Source organism: Schistocerca americana, chromosome 1 (genome assembly GCF_021461395.2).
Source record: "Schistocerca americana isolate TAMUIC-IGC-003095 chromosome 1, iqSchAmer2.1, whole genome shotgun sequence".
In the NCBI taxonomy this organism is placed as follows: Eukaryota; Metazoa; Arthropoda; class Insecta; order Orthoptera; family Acrididae; genus Schistocerca; species Schistocerca americana.
This window is the reverse complement of record NC_060119.1, coordinates 818,278,700-818,297,142: the sequence shown is the minus strand read 5'-3', so window position 1 is coordinate 818,297,142 and position 18,443 is coordinate 818,278,700. Positions and strand designations below refer to the sequence as shown.

Genomic DNA, 18,443 nt, shown 5'->3' with positions numbered 1-18,443 from the left:
TAGTTACTGTGAGTTAGTATGGCAGAGGTCATTCTTGGGAACCAGAATAAAATAATAATTGGATCCTTTTACTGACCTTCCAATTCAGGTGATACAATTGCTGAAAAGTTCAAAGAAAACTTGAGTTTGATTTCAAACACTTATGTGACATTAATTTACCCTCGTTATGTTGGGAATGTTTAATTCCAGAGGTACACATAAAATAGCATCCAAAATAGTGCTAAGTGCATTCTCTAAAAGTTATTTTGAGCAGTTAGTTCATAAGCCCACACGAATAGTAAATGAGCTAATTATGAGCATCAAAACGGATGCAGGGATTAGAGAACACAGGATTGTCAAAAGGAGATTGCATCTTGTAACCCCAAATCTTCCAAAAATAAACGAAAAATATGCCTATTCAAGTGATTCTGGCGTTCCCCAAGGTAGTGTTATAGGCCCTTTGCTGTTCATCTGTATAAATGATATAGGAGACAATATGAGCAGCCTTTGTAGGTTGTTTGCAGATGATGCTGTCATTTATTGACCAGTAAAGTCGTCAGAAAATCAAAACAAGTTGCAAAATGATTTAGAAAAGATATCTAAATGGTTGGAAAATTGGTAATTGACCCTAAATAACAAAAAGTGTGAGATCATCCACATGAGTGCTAAAAGGAGTCTGTTAAACTTTGGTTACATAATAAATCAGTCAAACCTAAAGGCCATAAATTCAACTAAATACCTAGGAATTGCAATTACAAATAACTTAAATTGGAAAGAAGACATAGAAAATGCTATGGGGAACGCTAACCAAAGACTGAGTTTTATTGCCAAGACTCTTTTAGAAAATGTAACAGGTTGACTAAAGAGACTATGCTTGTCCATCCTCTTTTAGAATACTGCTGCATTGTGTGGGATCGTAACCAGATAGGATTGATGGAGTACATCCAGAAAGTTCACAAAGGGCAGCATGTTTTGTATTATCGTGAAATAGGGGAGAGAGTGTCACTGAAATGACACAGGATTTGGGGTGAACATCATTAAAACATAGGCGTTTTTTGCTGCGGCAGAATCTTCTCATGAAATTTCTATCACCAACTTTCTCCTCCAAATGCAGAAATATTTTGTTGACAACAGCCTCCATACAGAGAAATGATCACCATAATAAAATAAGGGAAATCAGAACTTGCACCAGAAGGTATAGATGTTCATTTTTGCACACACTGTACAAGGTTGGAATAATAGAGAATTATTGTGAAGGTGGTTTGATTAACCCTTTGCCAGGCACTTAAATGTGGTTTGCAGAGTGTCCATGTAGGTGTAGATGAGATAATCTCAGAGTGGGGATGCATGCATCGCAATGATTAATGACCCATTGTGTCTTATTGCTCGATGTGACAAATGCTGTGTTGGCTGACATGGAGGTATGTGTCATATTATACAACATGGCAACATGTATCAAATTACTTCATTGACACAATGCATTATATTACATGACATGAGTAAATACTAATAAGTAAAAAAGTGTGAATATTTCATGTGGTTTGATTGAAATATCTCTGAAGCAGCTGTCAGATAAGTTTTAAAGTCATTTTCCATGTTTTACAGTCTAATCTCTGCCTAGGACATATTCACCATTTTTGTGCTATGAAAGGAGCATTTTTCATTCTGGTATAGCATATGAGAATACTTTTGACAGTAAACATATATGTGGTAGTGAGTCAAATGCATTTTGCAAGTCAAGAAATGCAGCATTTACCTGACTGTCTTGATCCACAGCTTCCAGGATGTCATGTAAGAATGTGTGATTTATGTTTTCAGAGTCCATGCTGAGGAGATCAGTCTGTTCAAGATACTTCATTATGTTTGAGCTCAGATTATGCTCTAGTATTCTCCAACAGATGGATGTTCATGGGATTCCAGGAAAAACAAAGAAAGAAAGCAAACAAAATTTGGTCGGAAGAAAGGAGGAACCTCATTGGAAGAAAGGAACAACTGTGGGAGGAGACAAGTCAAAGCAGCAAATAATACCCTCCTGCACCAACATAGACGAAACTGATTATGAAGAACAGAAATTACTTTGTTCATTGTTCTTCACTGGTAAAAAATGGATAAAAATGAACAGTCTTCTGTTTCCACTTTTATGCTTCATATCTATCACTGTCAGCTTCAGTGCAAAAGAATCAGATCTAACTTTGAGTGCCATGATCAACATTTTGCACTGAATAGTAAGATTTTTGTCCAGTCCTGCTATAGTGTGATAATCTAGGCATACATATATCTATTAAATGTTCCTGACAATGTTATGAAAAGGATAGATTGCTACTCACTATATAGAGGAGAATTGAGTCACAGACAGGCACAACAAAATTCTGCTATCCTTTTCATAATACTGTCATGATTCCATTCTGTATTTTCCATTATTAAACATTTACATTATATGAGATTGCAACCACAGATTATCAGCATGCGCACATCAATGCACGGTAGCAGTATGTTCCAAAAAGCTGCGCGCAGAAATGTGATTTTGGAGGTTCTACTGATCAGAGAGATAAAGCTGTCAACTGTTTTGAATAGCCCTTGGCCTAGTGACTATTTGAGTGCTTGGGCATACTGTAGCTATCCTACACTACAGGGTTAACATTAAACATTACTCATTTTCTCCAGTCCAGGCAAACTAAGAAAATCAGTGTGTTTTTTTGCATTAGATATGGTATAGGATCGACCTTAGATGGTTTGTTCATGGGCAGTTCTTGTGATAAACCCGAAAAACCATGATTTTTGGATACCAAAAGCAGCAATTTTGGGGATAGCCACTTCTATAATTTCTATTCATGACAAATCATCAAAATTTTGACCATACGTGTTTAAGATAATGGGAGAACCTTTAACCTTTTCTTGGTATGGTTAAGCATTACTGAGATCCAGAGGTTCAAAGTTACTCCAAGCATAAATTTAGTTTTAATTGAGGTAGTGGACACCAACTTACGCATTTAGTTGCCTTTTTTTACCAATAAATCTTATGAGGCTCTGTCTCTGTATAATTGGCGCATACACATCTATGTCTGTCTTGACCTGTAAATTAGTCGATGGTATACTGTATACTGTAGGAGTAGCCTAAAAATGTTGTCCGAAGTGAACTTGCGTTGCGTTAACTTTATATTATACATACACATTTGTTGATTATATGTGTTGAAGTATATAAATAAACTGCCAAAACTTTCCTGAGCTACAGAATTCATTTTATATAAGCAGCAAACCCTGCTGTAACAGGTAAGGAAGGGAACCAGCTGAAAAATGCTCCTGTCAGAACACAAAAAAGGCAAATACAGAGGGGTCATAAAAAAGTATCCACTGTTTAAAATTTCATAACTGGCAAACTAATTGACAGAGTTGTCTCATCTTTGGTAGTGTAATAGTTTGTAGTTCCGGCAATCGCCACACAAGCGTTGTTTTGCATTGTTTTGTTTTGTCTGATGACAGTCGCCAGATAGTCAGTGTTTTTGTTTTCTTAGTTGCACCTAGTTACACGAGTAAACATGGCTGGCACAAGGCTTACATTTGATGAAAGGAAGTCAGTTTTGAAGTGGTATTTTAAGTACGAAAACATTAATGAGGTTCAACAGTAATGGGGAAATGAGTATCAAACAGAGCCACTGACACGTTTAATGATTCGTCGCATTCGAGACAAATTTGAAGCCGAAGGCTGTGTGAAAGATGTACACAAACAACAATCTGGACAACCTGTAACAGTAACAAGTCCAGCTAACTCCCGTCGTGTGTTACAACAATTCACTCACTCACCACAGAAGTCTATGAGACAGTGTGCCCGTGAAACTGGAGTGAGTCGCTCAAGTGTTCACCGAATTTTGAAGACAGCAAAGTGGAAGTGCTACATCCCACGATTGCTACATGCTATGGAGGATGACCCAGATCGTAGAATGGGGTACTGCGAGTGGTTTACTAACATGGTGCGCAACGATGAAGAGTCTGCAGAGATGATTGTGTGGTCTGATAAGGCACAGTTCAAACTCAATGGTACAGTAAATTGCCACAATTGCATTTACTGGGCCACCAAAAATCCGAACGTCCATGTAGACAAAGCCATGAATTTGCCAGGAGTAAATGTGTGGTGTGGATTGTCTTACCGGGGCTTGATTGGGCCATTCTTCATTGAAGGACAGCTACTGGTGAGGTGTACCTTCAGAAGCTTCAGACACCCATTTTACCTGCCATCCAAGACTTGTATGGAGATGGATGAGTTTACTTTCAACAAGACGGTGCCCCAGCCCACTACCAAAATAATGTTAGGGCGTCTCTCGACAAAAATCTACCAGGAAGATGGATTGGCTGTAGAGGTCCTGTGGAGTATCCACGCATTCCCCAGACCTAACTCCTCCGAACTTTTACCTGTGGGGAACACTAAAGGACATCATTTATCAACAAAAGCCATGCACATTGGATGAACTTCGAGAATACATCATACATTCATGTGCAAATATCCAACTGAACATGTTGCAGTCAGTAGTTCGTGCTGCAGTTCGGTGGCATCGCTTGTGTGTGGATGTTAATGGTGACTATTTCGAACACCTACAGTGATATCTTTAAGTTGGACTTTAAGCTACACTTTTACTAAAAATGAGACAACTCTGTCAATTAGTTTGCAAATTATGGACTTTTAAACAGTGGATACATTTTTTTGACCCCTCTGTATGCTACTTCTTTAAAGAGTCCTACAGAAAAGTAGAGAACCAGTAGGCTCCCTTTCTCACCAAAAATTTTAATATGCGAACATATTCACACTTTTTTGTGCTGAAAGAGTGTAGCAAAGAGACAGAGATGATGACAGAGAGAGGAGACAGTGCCAGTGTAAGAGAAATGGAGAGAAGACAGTGATGGTGGGAGAGAAAGTGACAGTAAAAGGGAAAGAGAGATGAATGAAGACAGTAGCACTGGGAGCCACAGAAAGAGGAGACAGTGATAGCCAGTGAGCTACAGTAGCAGTAAAAGAGAAGGAAATATTGCTAGAGATATAGTAGTGGGACCAAAAGAAAGAGGAGGCAGTGGAAATGAAAAGGAAGAATGGAGACCATACATAAGCTTGTGGGGTCTGGGATGAGGATTAAGGCAGTTGGTTCCCCACTTTTCAGTGAGTCTTGTATAGAGGAGCGTATTTGCCTTTCATTTGCTCTGACAGGAGCATTTTTCAGCTGTTGAATTTAATAAAGGAAACTGATGTGGCTGAAACTTATGTCATTCTTTAAATGGTTCTTACTTAGTATTTCTACTTACGAGATCATATCCATCAGATGTAACAAACTTCGATGTAATTTCACTGACAAGCTTTTCCATTATATCTGGTTTATGCTCGTACCTGAAATAAATGAAGGAGAATATTGTCAGTGTGCAACTCAGTAAGATACACACAATATTATATCCACTTTAGTTTTTGTCATATTATTCGCTCACTTTAATCCAATTAAAAATTACAAATTTCCTCAATACATAAGGACACATACTGAAATGTAGCTCTGGAGGATAAAAGAATAAAGTGTGCACTGCTACCAACAATTTTGAATATTTATTGTTATTAATTTGAAATAATGCACCACATAATCACACAGGACACTGCACATAAAGTGTACCCTTAAATATTTCATAAACAGTTGAAGATGTAGGGACAACATTTTGGGAAACAATAGTATCTAAAGGGGCTAGTATTGGCACATGTTGCAACACCTGCAAGAAAATGTCAAAACGAAATAGCCTGCAATGTGCAATGTGGTGAGACAATTCATGGCTCTTGCTGATGCAACACCTGGACATTCATCCCTATTGGTGCGTGACTATTGCACAAGAACCAATATCACTGTGCTGTCTCATCCTCCACTCTAACCAGATCTGACCCCTTGAGACAGTTTTTAATTTCTAAAGTTGAAAACCCCATTGAAAGGACAAAGATTTGCAATGACAGATGAGATAAATGAAAATTTGCAGACGAAATTCACATGATCCAGCAAGAGGCATACCAAGACTGCTTCCGGAAGTGGAAACGACATTGGAAGCAGTGCGTCAATTGTGGAGCAGAGTATTTTGAAGGAGACCATATACAGTAAGTAAAAGATATGCCTAGAAAAATTTTGTGGAAAAAGTTCTGGAATTTTTTGAACAAACGTCGTATACACACTTAAAGATATAGGTGAGCAGATATTTAGCACAGCAACCATCAGGTCGAGTGCAAATAAATAATAAAGAATAGAATGAGAAAATTACCTTCTATTTTATTAGTCTGGAAACAAAGCGTGTACAATTATACTTTATTTTCATAACCTTGAAACTAGATATAGCTATTGTTGATATGATTATAGTATATGGTCTTGTGCCTTTATTTTGCTGAAATTCACAATAGCACCTTTGAAATATATTTTATTTTAGATTTTTCTTTTATTTGATAAAATGGACAGAATAGCTAGTCAGTCTTGATTTATCCAATAGCAAAGATAATTTTTTTAGTAGTTTCAGTTTAGAACAACTGAGACACAAATGATAAAGAAGTATAGAAAGGTGTGTAGTGTATGAGGGAGTGATTCACTGTAGTTCCATTTAATTATAATTTGAAGTATTTTTCTGGCTGTCCATCAGGCAGTGTCCACACTTGTCTCAGTTTTATGTAGATGCCTATAATACCTTTTTATTTCTTGCAACACATGCACCTTATCAAATTAGTTGTAAATTTCTATCAGATTCTCCAGTGCTACAGCCAGAGCATTTCATGTAGGACAATTGTGTCTAGCAGGCAAATGGTTATCATTTTAAAGTTTTTAAGTTTCAAGCAACACTTTTACAAAAATTCTAAGAATTCCAAACACACCCATTGATAACTGCCAAACACCAGTATTCCTGATGAGGCAACAGTTTGTTGCGAAAGCTTGAATTTCATGTGTATGTTTGTGTTTGTTTGTGTGTCTATCGACCTGCCAGCACTTTTGTTCGGTAAGTCATCTGTGTTTTTAAGTACATATGTATGTTTATATTTTGCATATGTATGGGGCCTCTAACTGCAAACTGCCCTTTATTTACTGAACATATTTTGGTGTTGTTCGGAATTTTTTTAAAAATTGTCTGGTCCTGGGAGGGGCTCGAAATATCGTGGTCCTCAAAATATGGAGGCTCTTCCAGGATCATAGACCCAGGATGGGCTACCCTCTCTGCCCCCCTCAGTCCACCACTGATGATAGTTGTCATTGTTAAAAATGAAACTTTCTGCAAAAATACCTGACAAAGATATATTTATGGAATTCCCATTATTTCAGCCACCAAGCAATGCCAAAATCATGTAAGCAGCCATAGTTAAGCTGAACTGGCATATTTTCGTCTAATACTTCTACACATTTTGAGATATTCCTGTGAAAAATTTTGCTGCAAATCTTGACTCATTTTAATATTCTCTGTTGATCCATCATGGACAGGAGACATGATCTTGTCAAGTAACTATCAATGAAATTCACCAATAGCTGTGTAATTGAGATGTTATTTTATTTTATTTTGACTGCAAATCTTGACTCATTAACATGTTCTCTGTTGATTCATCATTGACAGGACTCATCATCTTGTCAAGTAATTATCAATAAAATTCACCAATCACCGTGTAATTGAGATGTTATTTTATTTTATTTTGGCTATCAGTTTTGGCATTCCACTGTGCCATCTCCAGGCCCAATATGAATCTCTCAAAAATAAATGAGATTGTCATACAGTGCCATATATTCCTGGATGTCATGAGTTCAAAACCATTTCCCAAGTACTTCATTCAAAGACTTGGTAGTAACCCAAGTTGCTTTCATGTCTACCTTCAATCAATCTGACATGGTATGGATCCCAAACACTCGAGCAGTACTCAAGAACAGGTTGCACCAGCATCCTATATGCAGTCTCCTTTTCAGGTGAACTACTCTTTTGTAAAACTCTCCAAATCAACCAAAGTCGACCATTCGCCTTCCCCACCACTGTTCTCACATGCTCATTTGATTTCATATTGCTTTGCAATATTACATCCAGGTATTTAAACACCTTGACAGTGTCAAGCAGGATGCTAGTAATACTATAACCGAACATTACTGGTTTGTTCTTCCTACTCATCCACATTAACTTACATTTTTACACATTTACAACTAGCTGCCATTCTTCGTACCAACTAGAAATTTTGTCCAAGTCATCTTGTATCTTCCCACAATCACTCAACTTTCACAATTTACCATCCATCACATTCAACATCTTACCATACATCACAGCATCATCAGCAAACAACCACAGATTGCTGCTCACCCTGTCTCCCAACTCATTTATGTATATAAACAACAGCGGTCCTATCACACTTCCCTGGGGCATCCCTGATGATACGTTTGTCTCTGATGAACATTTGCCATTGAGGACAACATACTGGGTTCTGTTACTTATAGAGTCTTCAAGCCATTCATATATCTGTAAACTTATTCTGTATGCTTTACCTTTGCTAACAACCTGCAGTGGGGCACCGTGTTAAATGCTTTTGAGAAATCTAGAAATGGAAACAGGCCTGTTGCCCTTCATCCATTGTTTGCAGTACATCATGTGAGAAAAGGGCAAGCTGAGGTTTGCACAAGTGATGCTTTCTAAAACCATGCTGATTTGTGGACATAAGCTTCTCAATATCAAGAAAGTGTATTATATTCGAACTGAGAACGTGTGAGGATTCTGCAGCAAACCAAAGTTAGGGACATTGGTGGGTCCATTATTTTATTCTTCTTATATACTGGAGTCTCTTGCACTTTTTTCCAGTTGCTTGGGACTTTGTGCTGGGCAAGAGATTCATGATAAATGCAATGCCATAGATTTTTCTTTGTAAAACCAAACTGGGATTGCATCCAGATCTGGTGAGTTATTTATTTCAAATCTGTCAGTTGTTTCTCTATGCACGAATGCTTATTACTATATCGTTCATATGATAACCTGTCCAATGGTCAAATGATGGTATATTTGTATGATTCTCCTATGTAAACAATTTCTTGAATGTGAAATTTAAAACTTTGGCTTTCATTCTCCTTGAGCCTGGCCCTGGTAACATATCAACATCACATTTTTGGGAATGAGATGTAAAAAACTATGGGCTCCTTATGTCTGTTTAAGACACAGTGCCCAAATTTGGGCATCCGTATTTTGGTAACCCAGTGCAGACATGGCTGCAGAATCACCTTCAGATGTAGATGGAACATGTCCTTCAGGAGAGATAAGTGTACAATAATTTGTAATGTATAATGTGCTGTTATTGTCAATGTTGACCTAGGGTGAAATTTGAGTCCAGACAGATGGGGAATTAATTGAAAAGTTTACATTTCAAACTGGCTACATTTCATATTAGGACAATATTTCACACTGAAGTCAGAGGCAGCTCGTAACTGCCCCAGCTAGCACTCAAGCTTATTTCAAGGTGGATATTGAGTTTAGGTTCAGTTGAAAATTCAAGATTGAAAAATCAACCTGTTACACAGCTTATTTCAAGGCGGATATTGAGTTTAGGTTCAGTTGAAAATTCAAGATTGAAAAATCAACCTGTTACTCAGTTTACATCAAGCTGTAAAAATTTAGCTTGAATTAAAATAATTTTCCCAAGCTTGAAATAAACTGTAATTTCCCTGGAAGGCTGTACAGCAGATGCGCACGCAGCATAGCTTCCATAGGTGTCCACGAGAAGCGCCACAAGCGTTTATAAGCCTTGCACTGACTCTGCTAGGTTTACGGCCATTTTACTTTTGTGACGCGCGTTAATGATTGTTGACTGTTGTGAAGTTTGTTTTATACTGGAAAATAGTTCGGAAAGTGTGTGGCGTCCCATGCCTTACAGCTACACTGTGTCTGAAGAAGATATATAGTGTATTACAGGTACATTGGTGCATTTTTCTCTAGTGGTACGTTAATATTACAAATGTTAAATGTTATTACGTAACGTAAAGAAATATCATATTGTTTTACGTAGAAAAATTGAGCCTGGATGAAAGTGAAATGGATTACCAGCTAAGAATACATATTACAAGTTGTTCAGCACCACTAAATTAAAACTTAATGTTATTTTACCTTTTTAAAATCTCGCCTTTTTATATATATCGCCCTATTACGTTTGTTTACTTGTAAGTACTCGCGTGTGTCACACTATGAATGAATAATCGTGAAGTGTGAAAAGTGTCTTTGCGAATACAAATAGTAATGACATGGTGAACGGGAAAAAATGCTCAAGAACCAGTCACTACATGGGTGTCAGTCTTTTTTATTTACATAGCTTTGACTGCTCTTCATCTGCTCTTAATTTTGTTGTTCCCTAGGTGAAATAATACTGCAAGGCCTACAGGTACTTTTTAATTTTATTGTTATTTGTAATGTGGCTGAAATCTAAAAAAAGGCAATATTAAAGTATGACAAGGAGAACATTTTTTGTTCTTTTACATTTCAGTTCCACTGAACTGGTAATTTCTTAAATTCATTTCGATTTCATCTTTTATTTCATTTTGATTCAGTTTTACTCACCAAAAAATAATTGTGGATAGAATAAAATGTCTACATTTTTCTAAACCGTAGTTTCCTTATAAGCTTACAGTATGAGGTGTATATGATTTCAAGTAATTGTTTCTTTAAAATTCAGTTTAAATGGCCCTGAAACTGTTAGAAATAGTGACGTGTGGCTTCTTCATGAAGTCATCACAAAATTACCCAAATATCATCTTTACTTTAAAAATTTCAAACAAAAGTTATTTCAAATTACTTTAAAAACTCTTTGGAATGAAGTCACCAGAAGCAGCTGCTTACTCAGTGACGTTTATACTAGTTCATGATTTTTACTGCATCAGTGAGTTTGAAGTTATTTTGCTAATCTGGGGCATAAATTATATTTAGGTTGATCAGTTTAAACTTTTTATATTTTTTATGTTTAGGTATGGCTAACATTTTCTTTTATCTTTTACAGGATCATTATACCGGCAGAAGTCAGCGATAATTGATCCTGCTCTGGTCTGTGTGCTGGGGCCAGAGGGGCTTCAGAATAATTAAATTTTAAAATAAAACAATTTTAAACACTTTGAAAATAAAAAATTTAAACATACATGTCTTGATAATTTTTTTCACACCATTTCCATTCTGGTATTTATTTAATTAGTTAGGTTCAATAAATTCAGATTAATAATTATGTAGCTTAAAACAAGCTGTAAATACCAGGCTGTATTCCACGTGTGTAGATACAGCTGGAGCCAAACTTGATAAGTCAAGCTTGAAATATAGCTTGAACTCTGCCAACTTTGATGTTTGTTTCAAACTTGAATCCAACTAACAGGCCTGAAAATTCCAGCTTTGATCAAGCTTATATACTTGAACTTTACATCTGGAAACAAGTTTGAATCCGGCTTACTGTGCTATCTGGGGTACATTTGCATTTATCTCTGGCTGATATCCCACTCCATTTTTTATCAGACTGAGCTTGTGACCCTTCTCTAATGGCCTCCTCCCCAGCAGGATGTTAAACTCTAAACTTCGTTAAACTCTAAACGTTTTCTTACTTCCAGCCAAACTGTTCAGGAAACATTCCTAAACAACAACTGAAAGTTCTTCAGTAGAGTTCATATTCAATTTGTAAACGATAATTGAGATAGGAAGTTTCTTGAGAAAGAGCTTTAATGAAACATTAGTCAAAAATATCCTTTGATCATGCGTGACACCTTCCAGTAATTCTGTTAAACAACTTTTGTCCAGAGAAAATGCATTTTTTTTTTTTTTTTTTTTTTTTTTTTTTTTTTTTTTTAAAGGGAAAAAGAAAGAAAGAAAGGACAGAAGAGGCATTACATGTCTGGCCAAGAGAGGCATCAGCTACTTTTTGTGAATGGTGTTGTCACCTTTTACCACAGTTTCTCAGTAGCAAAAACTGGCAAAATGATGTCACAAAGCAAACACATTACTGGAAATCTACACAGATCAGCATTATGGAGATAAATATTTTCATGTTACTTACTTCTCTTTAATTTCAGACCAATTGTATGACATAAAGTTGAACAACAGATAGGGATCACCAATCTTGTTGATTACATCTAGAATGTCTTCATCACACAGTGAGTTATTCAGCACAACAGCATCCAGCAATCTGCGAAATCACAAAATATCAGCACAAAAGTAACATGCACATTAATGTTTTAGCTGTGGAATATTATGTAAGGTATCATAATTAATTAGAGCAATTTCCAGTGTTAAGACATAACATATTACATATGAATAATTCTCAAGTTTCATAACAATCCAGCCTTTTCTGGGTCATGAAGTGCTGCAGAAACACTTTCTGTAATGACATCCTAACTAAGCTCTTGTATTTTGATCTATCAAAAATATGATAATCATCTTGAGTATTCAGACTTCTGATATTATCCTCTTCATCACAGTTTTGAAAATGTGATCTATCTCTTACTCGCGCCCAGTTCATTGTATATTCCATTTGTAATCATACACAATGCATAGTCATAATGTTTTAATTATTGCCTCAAGAAATAAAGTTATGTAATTAAATTTCTTTGTGTGTCCTGGTACACACTGAAATCCACACCTCAAAGTGCCATACTATGCTACTATAGGAGCCAAAGTGAAGTGAAGTATCATACAGTAATTGATCTACTGCATTTGAAGGGGGGGAAAATGCTACAACAATCTGTACTGTGAATGTGGAGTGCATGGGAACAATGCACCATTGCTGGTTGTTGGGGATTAATTTGAAATGGGACTCATTACTGAAGATAATTCTACTCCACTTGATGAGATTCCAGGTTGACAACACGTCTAGAGACATCCCGGACAGTGTTGGGATACCAACCTGACTGTTCTACATCTACATATATTCTCTGCTAGCCACCAAGCAGTGTGTGGCAGAGGGCACTATTCGCACCAAAGTCATATTTCTCCCCCTCTGTTCCACTTGCGGATCGCTCAAGGGAAGAATGACTGAACACCTCAGTATGAGCTCTATATTCCCTTGTCTTTGAATGGTGACCATTGCAAGATATGAAAGTTGGTGAAAGTTGGTGATATATATGCTCTACATCCTTGGTGCAGTCGGATTTTGGAATTTAGTGAGCAGCCCCTTCCATTTGGCACGTCATCTATCTGCAAGTGTGTCCCACTTCAAACTTTCTATGAGATTTGTTGCACTCTCACGATGACTAAATGTACGTCATGAATCTTGCCACTCTTCCTTGGACCCACTCAATCTCTTGAATCAGACCCAACTGGTAAGGGTCCCATACAGATGAACACTACTCTAAGACTGGACAAACTAAAGTATTGTAAGCAATTTCCTTTGTTGAAGGACAGCATCGCTTGAGGTTTCTACCAGTAAACCACAATCTAGAGTTCACCTTACCCATTACTTGTGTAATCTGATCATTCCATTTGAGATCATTTTGAATAGTCACACCTAGATACTTGATGGATGTTACCACTTCCAAAGACTGGGCATTTATTTTGTAATCATACACTAATGGGGATTTTTGCTTTGTTATACACAGTAGGCTACACTTAATAATACAGAGAGATAGCTGCCAGTCATCAGTCATTAGACCACGCATTTACTTTCTGCAAATCCTCATTGATTTGTTCACAACTTTCGTGCGATACTACTTTCCTGTAGACTTCAGCATCATCGGCAAACAGTCTCGTGCCACTGTCAGTACCATCAACCTACTTTCCTGTAGACTACAGCATCATCGGCAAACAGTCTAATGCCACTGTCAGTACCATCAACCTACTTTCCTGTAGACTACAGCATCATTGGCAAACAGTCTAATGCCACTGTCAGTATCATCGACCAGATGGTTTATGTAATTCGTAAAAAGCAGCAGATTTATTACACTGCCCTGAGGCACACCTGATGTTACACTTGTTTTTGTTGAAGTCCCGCCATTCAGGACCACATACTGCTCTCCAGTCTGTTAGAAAATTTTCTATCAAACTGCAGAGTCATTGGATAGACCATAACTTTTTGGAGCAAGCGACAGTGTGGAACTGAGTCAAATGCCTTTCAAAAGTCAAGGAATATGGCATCAACCTGGGAGCCGGTATCTAGATCCTGTTGTATATCATGCACAAAGAGGGCCATCTGTGTCTCACATGACTGCTGTTTCCTAAAACCGTGCTGGTTTCTGCAGATGAGCTTCTCAGAGTCTAGAAAGGTCATTATGTCTGAACACAACATATGTTACATAATTCTACAACAAATTGATGTCAGTGAAGTCGGCCAGTAATTATGTGCATCCAATTTTCTACCATTTTTATAGACTGCTATGATCTAGGCCTTCATCTCAGATAGATGATGGATAAGAATGGTGCTATATTTGTAGCATAGTCAACATAAAATCTTACAGGGATACTATCTGGTCCAGATGCTTTCCTAGTGTCTAAGGATCTTAACTGTTTTACAATCCCAGATACACTAAACACTATGTCAGCCATCCTTGCATTTGTTCAGTAATTGAAAGGGGGAATGGTGCTTCAGTCCTCTACTGTAAATCAGCTTTTGAAAGCTAGGTTTAGAATTTCAGCCTTCTGTTCATCATCATCTGTTACATTAACCGTACTGTCAGGAAGCGAAGGTATTGAATTATTTGTAGCGTTCATAGATTTTATGTATGACCAAAATTTTTTGGGGTTATTTGTAGAATCTGCAGATAAAATATTGCTTTCAAATTCATTAAAAGAATCTCTCAGTGACCTTTTGACAGCTACTTTCATTTCACATAATTTCTGTTTGTCAGCGGGGCAGTGACTACTTTTAAAACGACTGTGCAAAATTCTCTGCTGTCTCAGCAACTTCCTAATATGTTTGTAGAACCAAGGTGGATCCTTTCCCTCCCCTATATTTTTACTAGGCACATACATCTCTAGCACGTGGTGGACAATACCTTTAAATTCCGAACAAAGATGCTCAGTATCTTTGCGTCCCGCGGTGAATGCTTAGAGGTGACTGTGAAGATATTCATTAATGACACTTTTGTTTGCTTTCCCAAATAAGAAAACTCTACACTTTTTCTTTGTTGTTGTTTTTTTTTTTTCCGACTTCCACTGACATAAAAGCCAAAATGACATTATGGTCACTAATACCTTCTTCTAGATTAACTTCCTCAAAAAGATGAGGTCTCTTTGCCGCCAAGATATCTATTATGTTCCCATCTCGAGTTGGTTTTCTAATCAATTGCTCAAGGTTGTATGTTGAGAGTGCTCCTATAATAAATTCACACGAGTCTTTGCTTCTGCCCCCTGTGATAAATATGTAATTTTCCCAGTCAATGGACACTAGATAGAAGTCTCCACCGATAACTAATGAATAATTTGGATATTATTTCCTATGTACTCAAGACTTCCCCTGAAACATTCTGTGATGTTTGTTGTGGATGCTGGTGATCTATAAAAACATCCTAATACAATGGTCACTCCTTGTCTGATTGACAGCTTTATCCAGACTATTTCACAGTCTGTCCCAGTATCAATCTCAACTGCATTTAAACAGCTTTTAACTGCAATGAATACACCACCTCCCATAGCATCAGTCCTATCCCTTGTAAACATTGTCCAGTCTGAGTTCAAAATTTCACTGCTATTTATGTCTGGGTTCAACCAGCTTTCGGCACCTTATACAATATTGGCATTACTACAGTTTATTTCAGAGAGTAACTGGGGGATCTTGCTACAGATACTTCAACAATTTATTAACAAGAGATTTAGCATATTTAAATCCTTCGGAATTACCTGTTTAGGCTAACTAATAATTTTTACAATTGGTACACCAACATCAGTGTTATGAGCCCGTAATTTTTCAGGCCATGGTGGTGAACCTAAACTAAAAAACCCCCATGTACACACCTGAAGTACTGTGCTACCTGTGTAGCTGCTCCATGTGTGTAGTGCACCCCTATCTATCTAGGGGCACCCTACAACCTTCCACCTCATAGCATAAGTCAAGGAATCTACAACCATTTTCGTCACAGAGTTGACTTAACCTGTGTATGATGCTGGGTATGACCCTACAGCCTGACAACCGGGAGTGATGGTCTGGGGTGCCATTTCATTTCATAGCAGGACTCCTTTGGTTATCATCCACAGCATCCTTACAACATGGTGGTGTGTTGATGGTATTCTAAGCCCCATTTTGTTGCCCTCAATGGTAAGCTACTTAAGCTTACAGTTCAGCAAGATAATGCCCACTTGCACAAGACGAGAATTTCTGCTACTCTCCATGCCTGCCATACTCAAGCTATCTTAAGCTTACATTTCAGCAAGATAATGCCCACTTGCACAAGACGAGAATTTCTGCTACTCTCCATGCTTGCCATACTCTACCTTGGCCAGCATGGAAGGTTGAGAACATTTAGCACATTGTTGTCAGGGCTCTCCAGCCAGCTCAGGATTTTGACAAGCTAACGTGCCACATCCAACAACTCTATCAGTCAATTCTAAACCAAATAACTGCTTGCATGAGGACTGGAGGTGGACCAACACATTATTGAGTTGTTCAATTTGTGAAGATCTTTCTCTGGAATAAATCATCCATTTTTTTCTGAAGTTGTGATTATTTGTTTGCCTGTACATGTACATCACATCTACTGATTTCTATCATATTCAGATAATTCCTATGTGGTGTGTTTGTTTTCACCCCTCCAGCCTCCCCCTAGAGTGTACATCAAGTTTTATTTGAGATATGACAGTACTCTCAGTTTATCTCGTCTAGTGAACATATAAATCTTTCTACTTGTTCTAGTTACTCTTTTTACTTTGGCAGTCTTTGCTGTTACTACTGCCTCAAGGTCACTAACATTGTCTTTGAAGTGAAGTGGATGTCCTCAAAGAGGTCTGGTTTATTTGTTGCCAGTATAACTAATATTTCTATCATGTGCAAACTTCCAAACTATTCTTCTATGTGGTTGTGAGGGAAAACATTCAGTATTTTTTTCACAGGATGTGCTGTCATGCCCACCACTTATGAAAGAGGAGAGTACTTGAAGTACCTTTGGTATGGTACCTCTGGTAGGTGTCCCTTGGTAGCCATCCTACCCTCCAAATCCATTTTTAGCAGCTGGAACCAGCAGTCCAGGCAGTTTACAGCTGCTTGAAACAACTACTAACTCATCACGACAAAAGGAATCATCATGGGGATGCTTTAGTTGTTTTTGGAACAATCAACAAATATCTTTAAGACTGCTGTTTTCCTTCAAGTTTCTGTATCTGTTTCACTATAAAAATTATCATGCAAGTTCACTTCAATACTAGAGCTATGGAAGAGGTCAAACTGACTGTTTTGAAATTTTGTCTGTCTAAATTACAATATTTTTTTTTCATGAAGCTTAGAAATTTTTGACCTTTTCTTTTCAACAGTAGGAATTACAAATCTGTAACTACACACATTTCATTTATGTCTCGCTGTACATCTAGAACTTTGGAAGTAATCATTTTGACAACTTAACATCTATGCATGTTTGTTGCGTGAGAGTTCTGCAAATGCTCAGATGCACTGCACCCCACTGTGACATGGTGCTACATGTATGCTGTAGCTTGTTGGTTGACTATTTACTGCATTTTGCTGTACCTAAAATGATTCTCTGTAAGCCTTAAAACAGATATAGTACTGAAAGTGGCTCATAAGTTGTCAAACAAGGACAAAGCAAGAGTCTAAAGGTATTGAACGTGGAAGACAAATTTGTAACTGTGCGTGACTGTTATATTCCTCACTGTGTTCAGTCAGATAAAAGTACTTGCAAGTGTCCAGGGGAGATATTCCAGGAACTGTTAGGGCCTGCAGCAGCAAGATAAACTGCTCCATCAAAACAGTAAGTCATTCAGGTATGACTCAGTTATGTTAACCATTTTTTGAGAACTTTTAAATTCTGGAATGATGGGACAGAATGGGTGACTGCGGATCATATCTTGAACTAATGCCATACATGAGGACTGACACCGTTTGTGAAGAGAAACATGAAAATTCACGGCACTGCCAATCCTAGGCAGCTGTTCATAGATGGCAGAAGAAACTGTACACAGTGACAGTATACCATAGGCAACATTGGAAAAACAATTAGTGCATTCCTCATTCTGAACTACATTCATTGATTGCAGTTTTATGAACTCATGGATTTTTCTGTGCTGAGGGAATGGATATTGACAACTGAAAAGAATGGAAATTACCTATCTGACACAATGTCAAAAGATGTATTTAGAGATATCATGAATGTTTTGTCTTTGTATCATAAACAAAGATGAAGACTCAAAATGAACAAATTAACTTCAGAGTCAGAAGTTCAGAATTGTGTTACAGAAAACTGTTCTCTGCTTTATAGTCTGGAATGTAAAATCACAAGTGATTGACAGCTCATTCTCATGAAGGCCAGATGCAGATACGCAAGATACACAGCTTGTAAGCC

At 37.4% G+C, this 18,443-nt stretch overlaps 1 protein-coding gene across 1 annotated transcript in view; it reads right to left on the bottom strand.

Moving 5' to 3' along the window:
• The window catches only part of LOC124612984 (thyrotropin-releasing hormone-degrading ectoenzyme-like), a 291,166-nt gene that overhangs the window by 19,989 nt on the left and 252,734 nt on the right, over window positions 1-18,443 (bottom strand). Inside the window, exons 17-18 of the mRNA XM_047141525.1 lie at window positions 12,005-12,133; window positions 5,269-5,350 (exon numbers count right to left, since the gene is read on the bottom strand). Of these exons, the coding sequence (XP_046997481.1) occupies window positions 5,269-5,350; window positions 12,005-12,133 (211 nt within the window). The remainder of the gene's footprint in view (window positions 1-5,268; window positions 5,351-12,004; window positions 12,134-18,443) is intronic.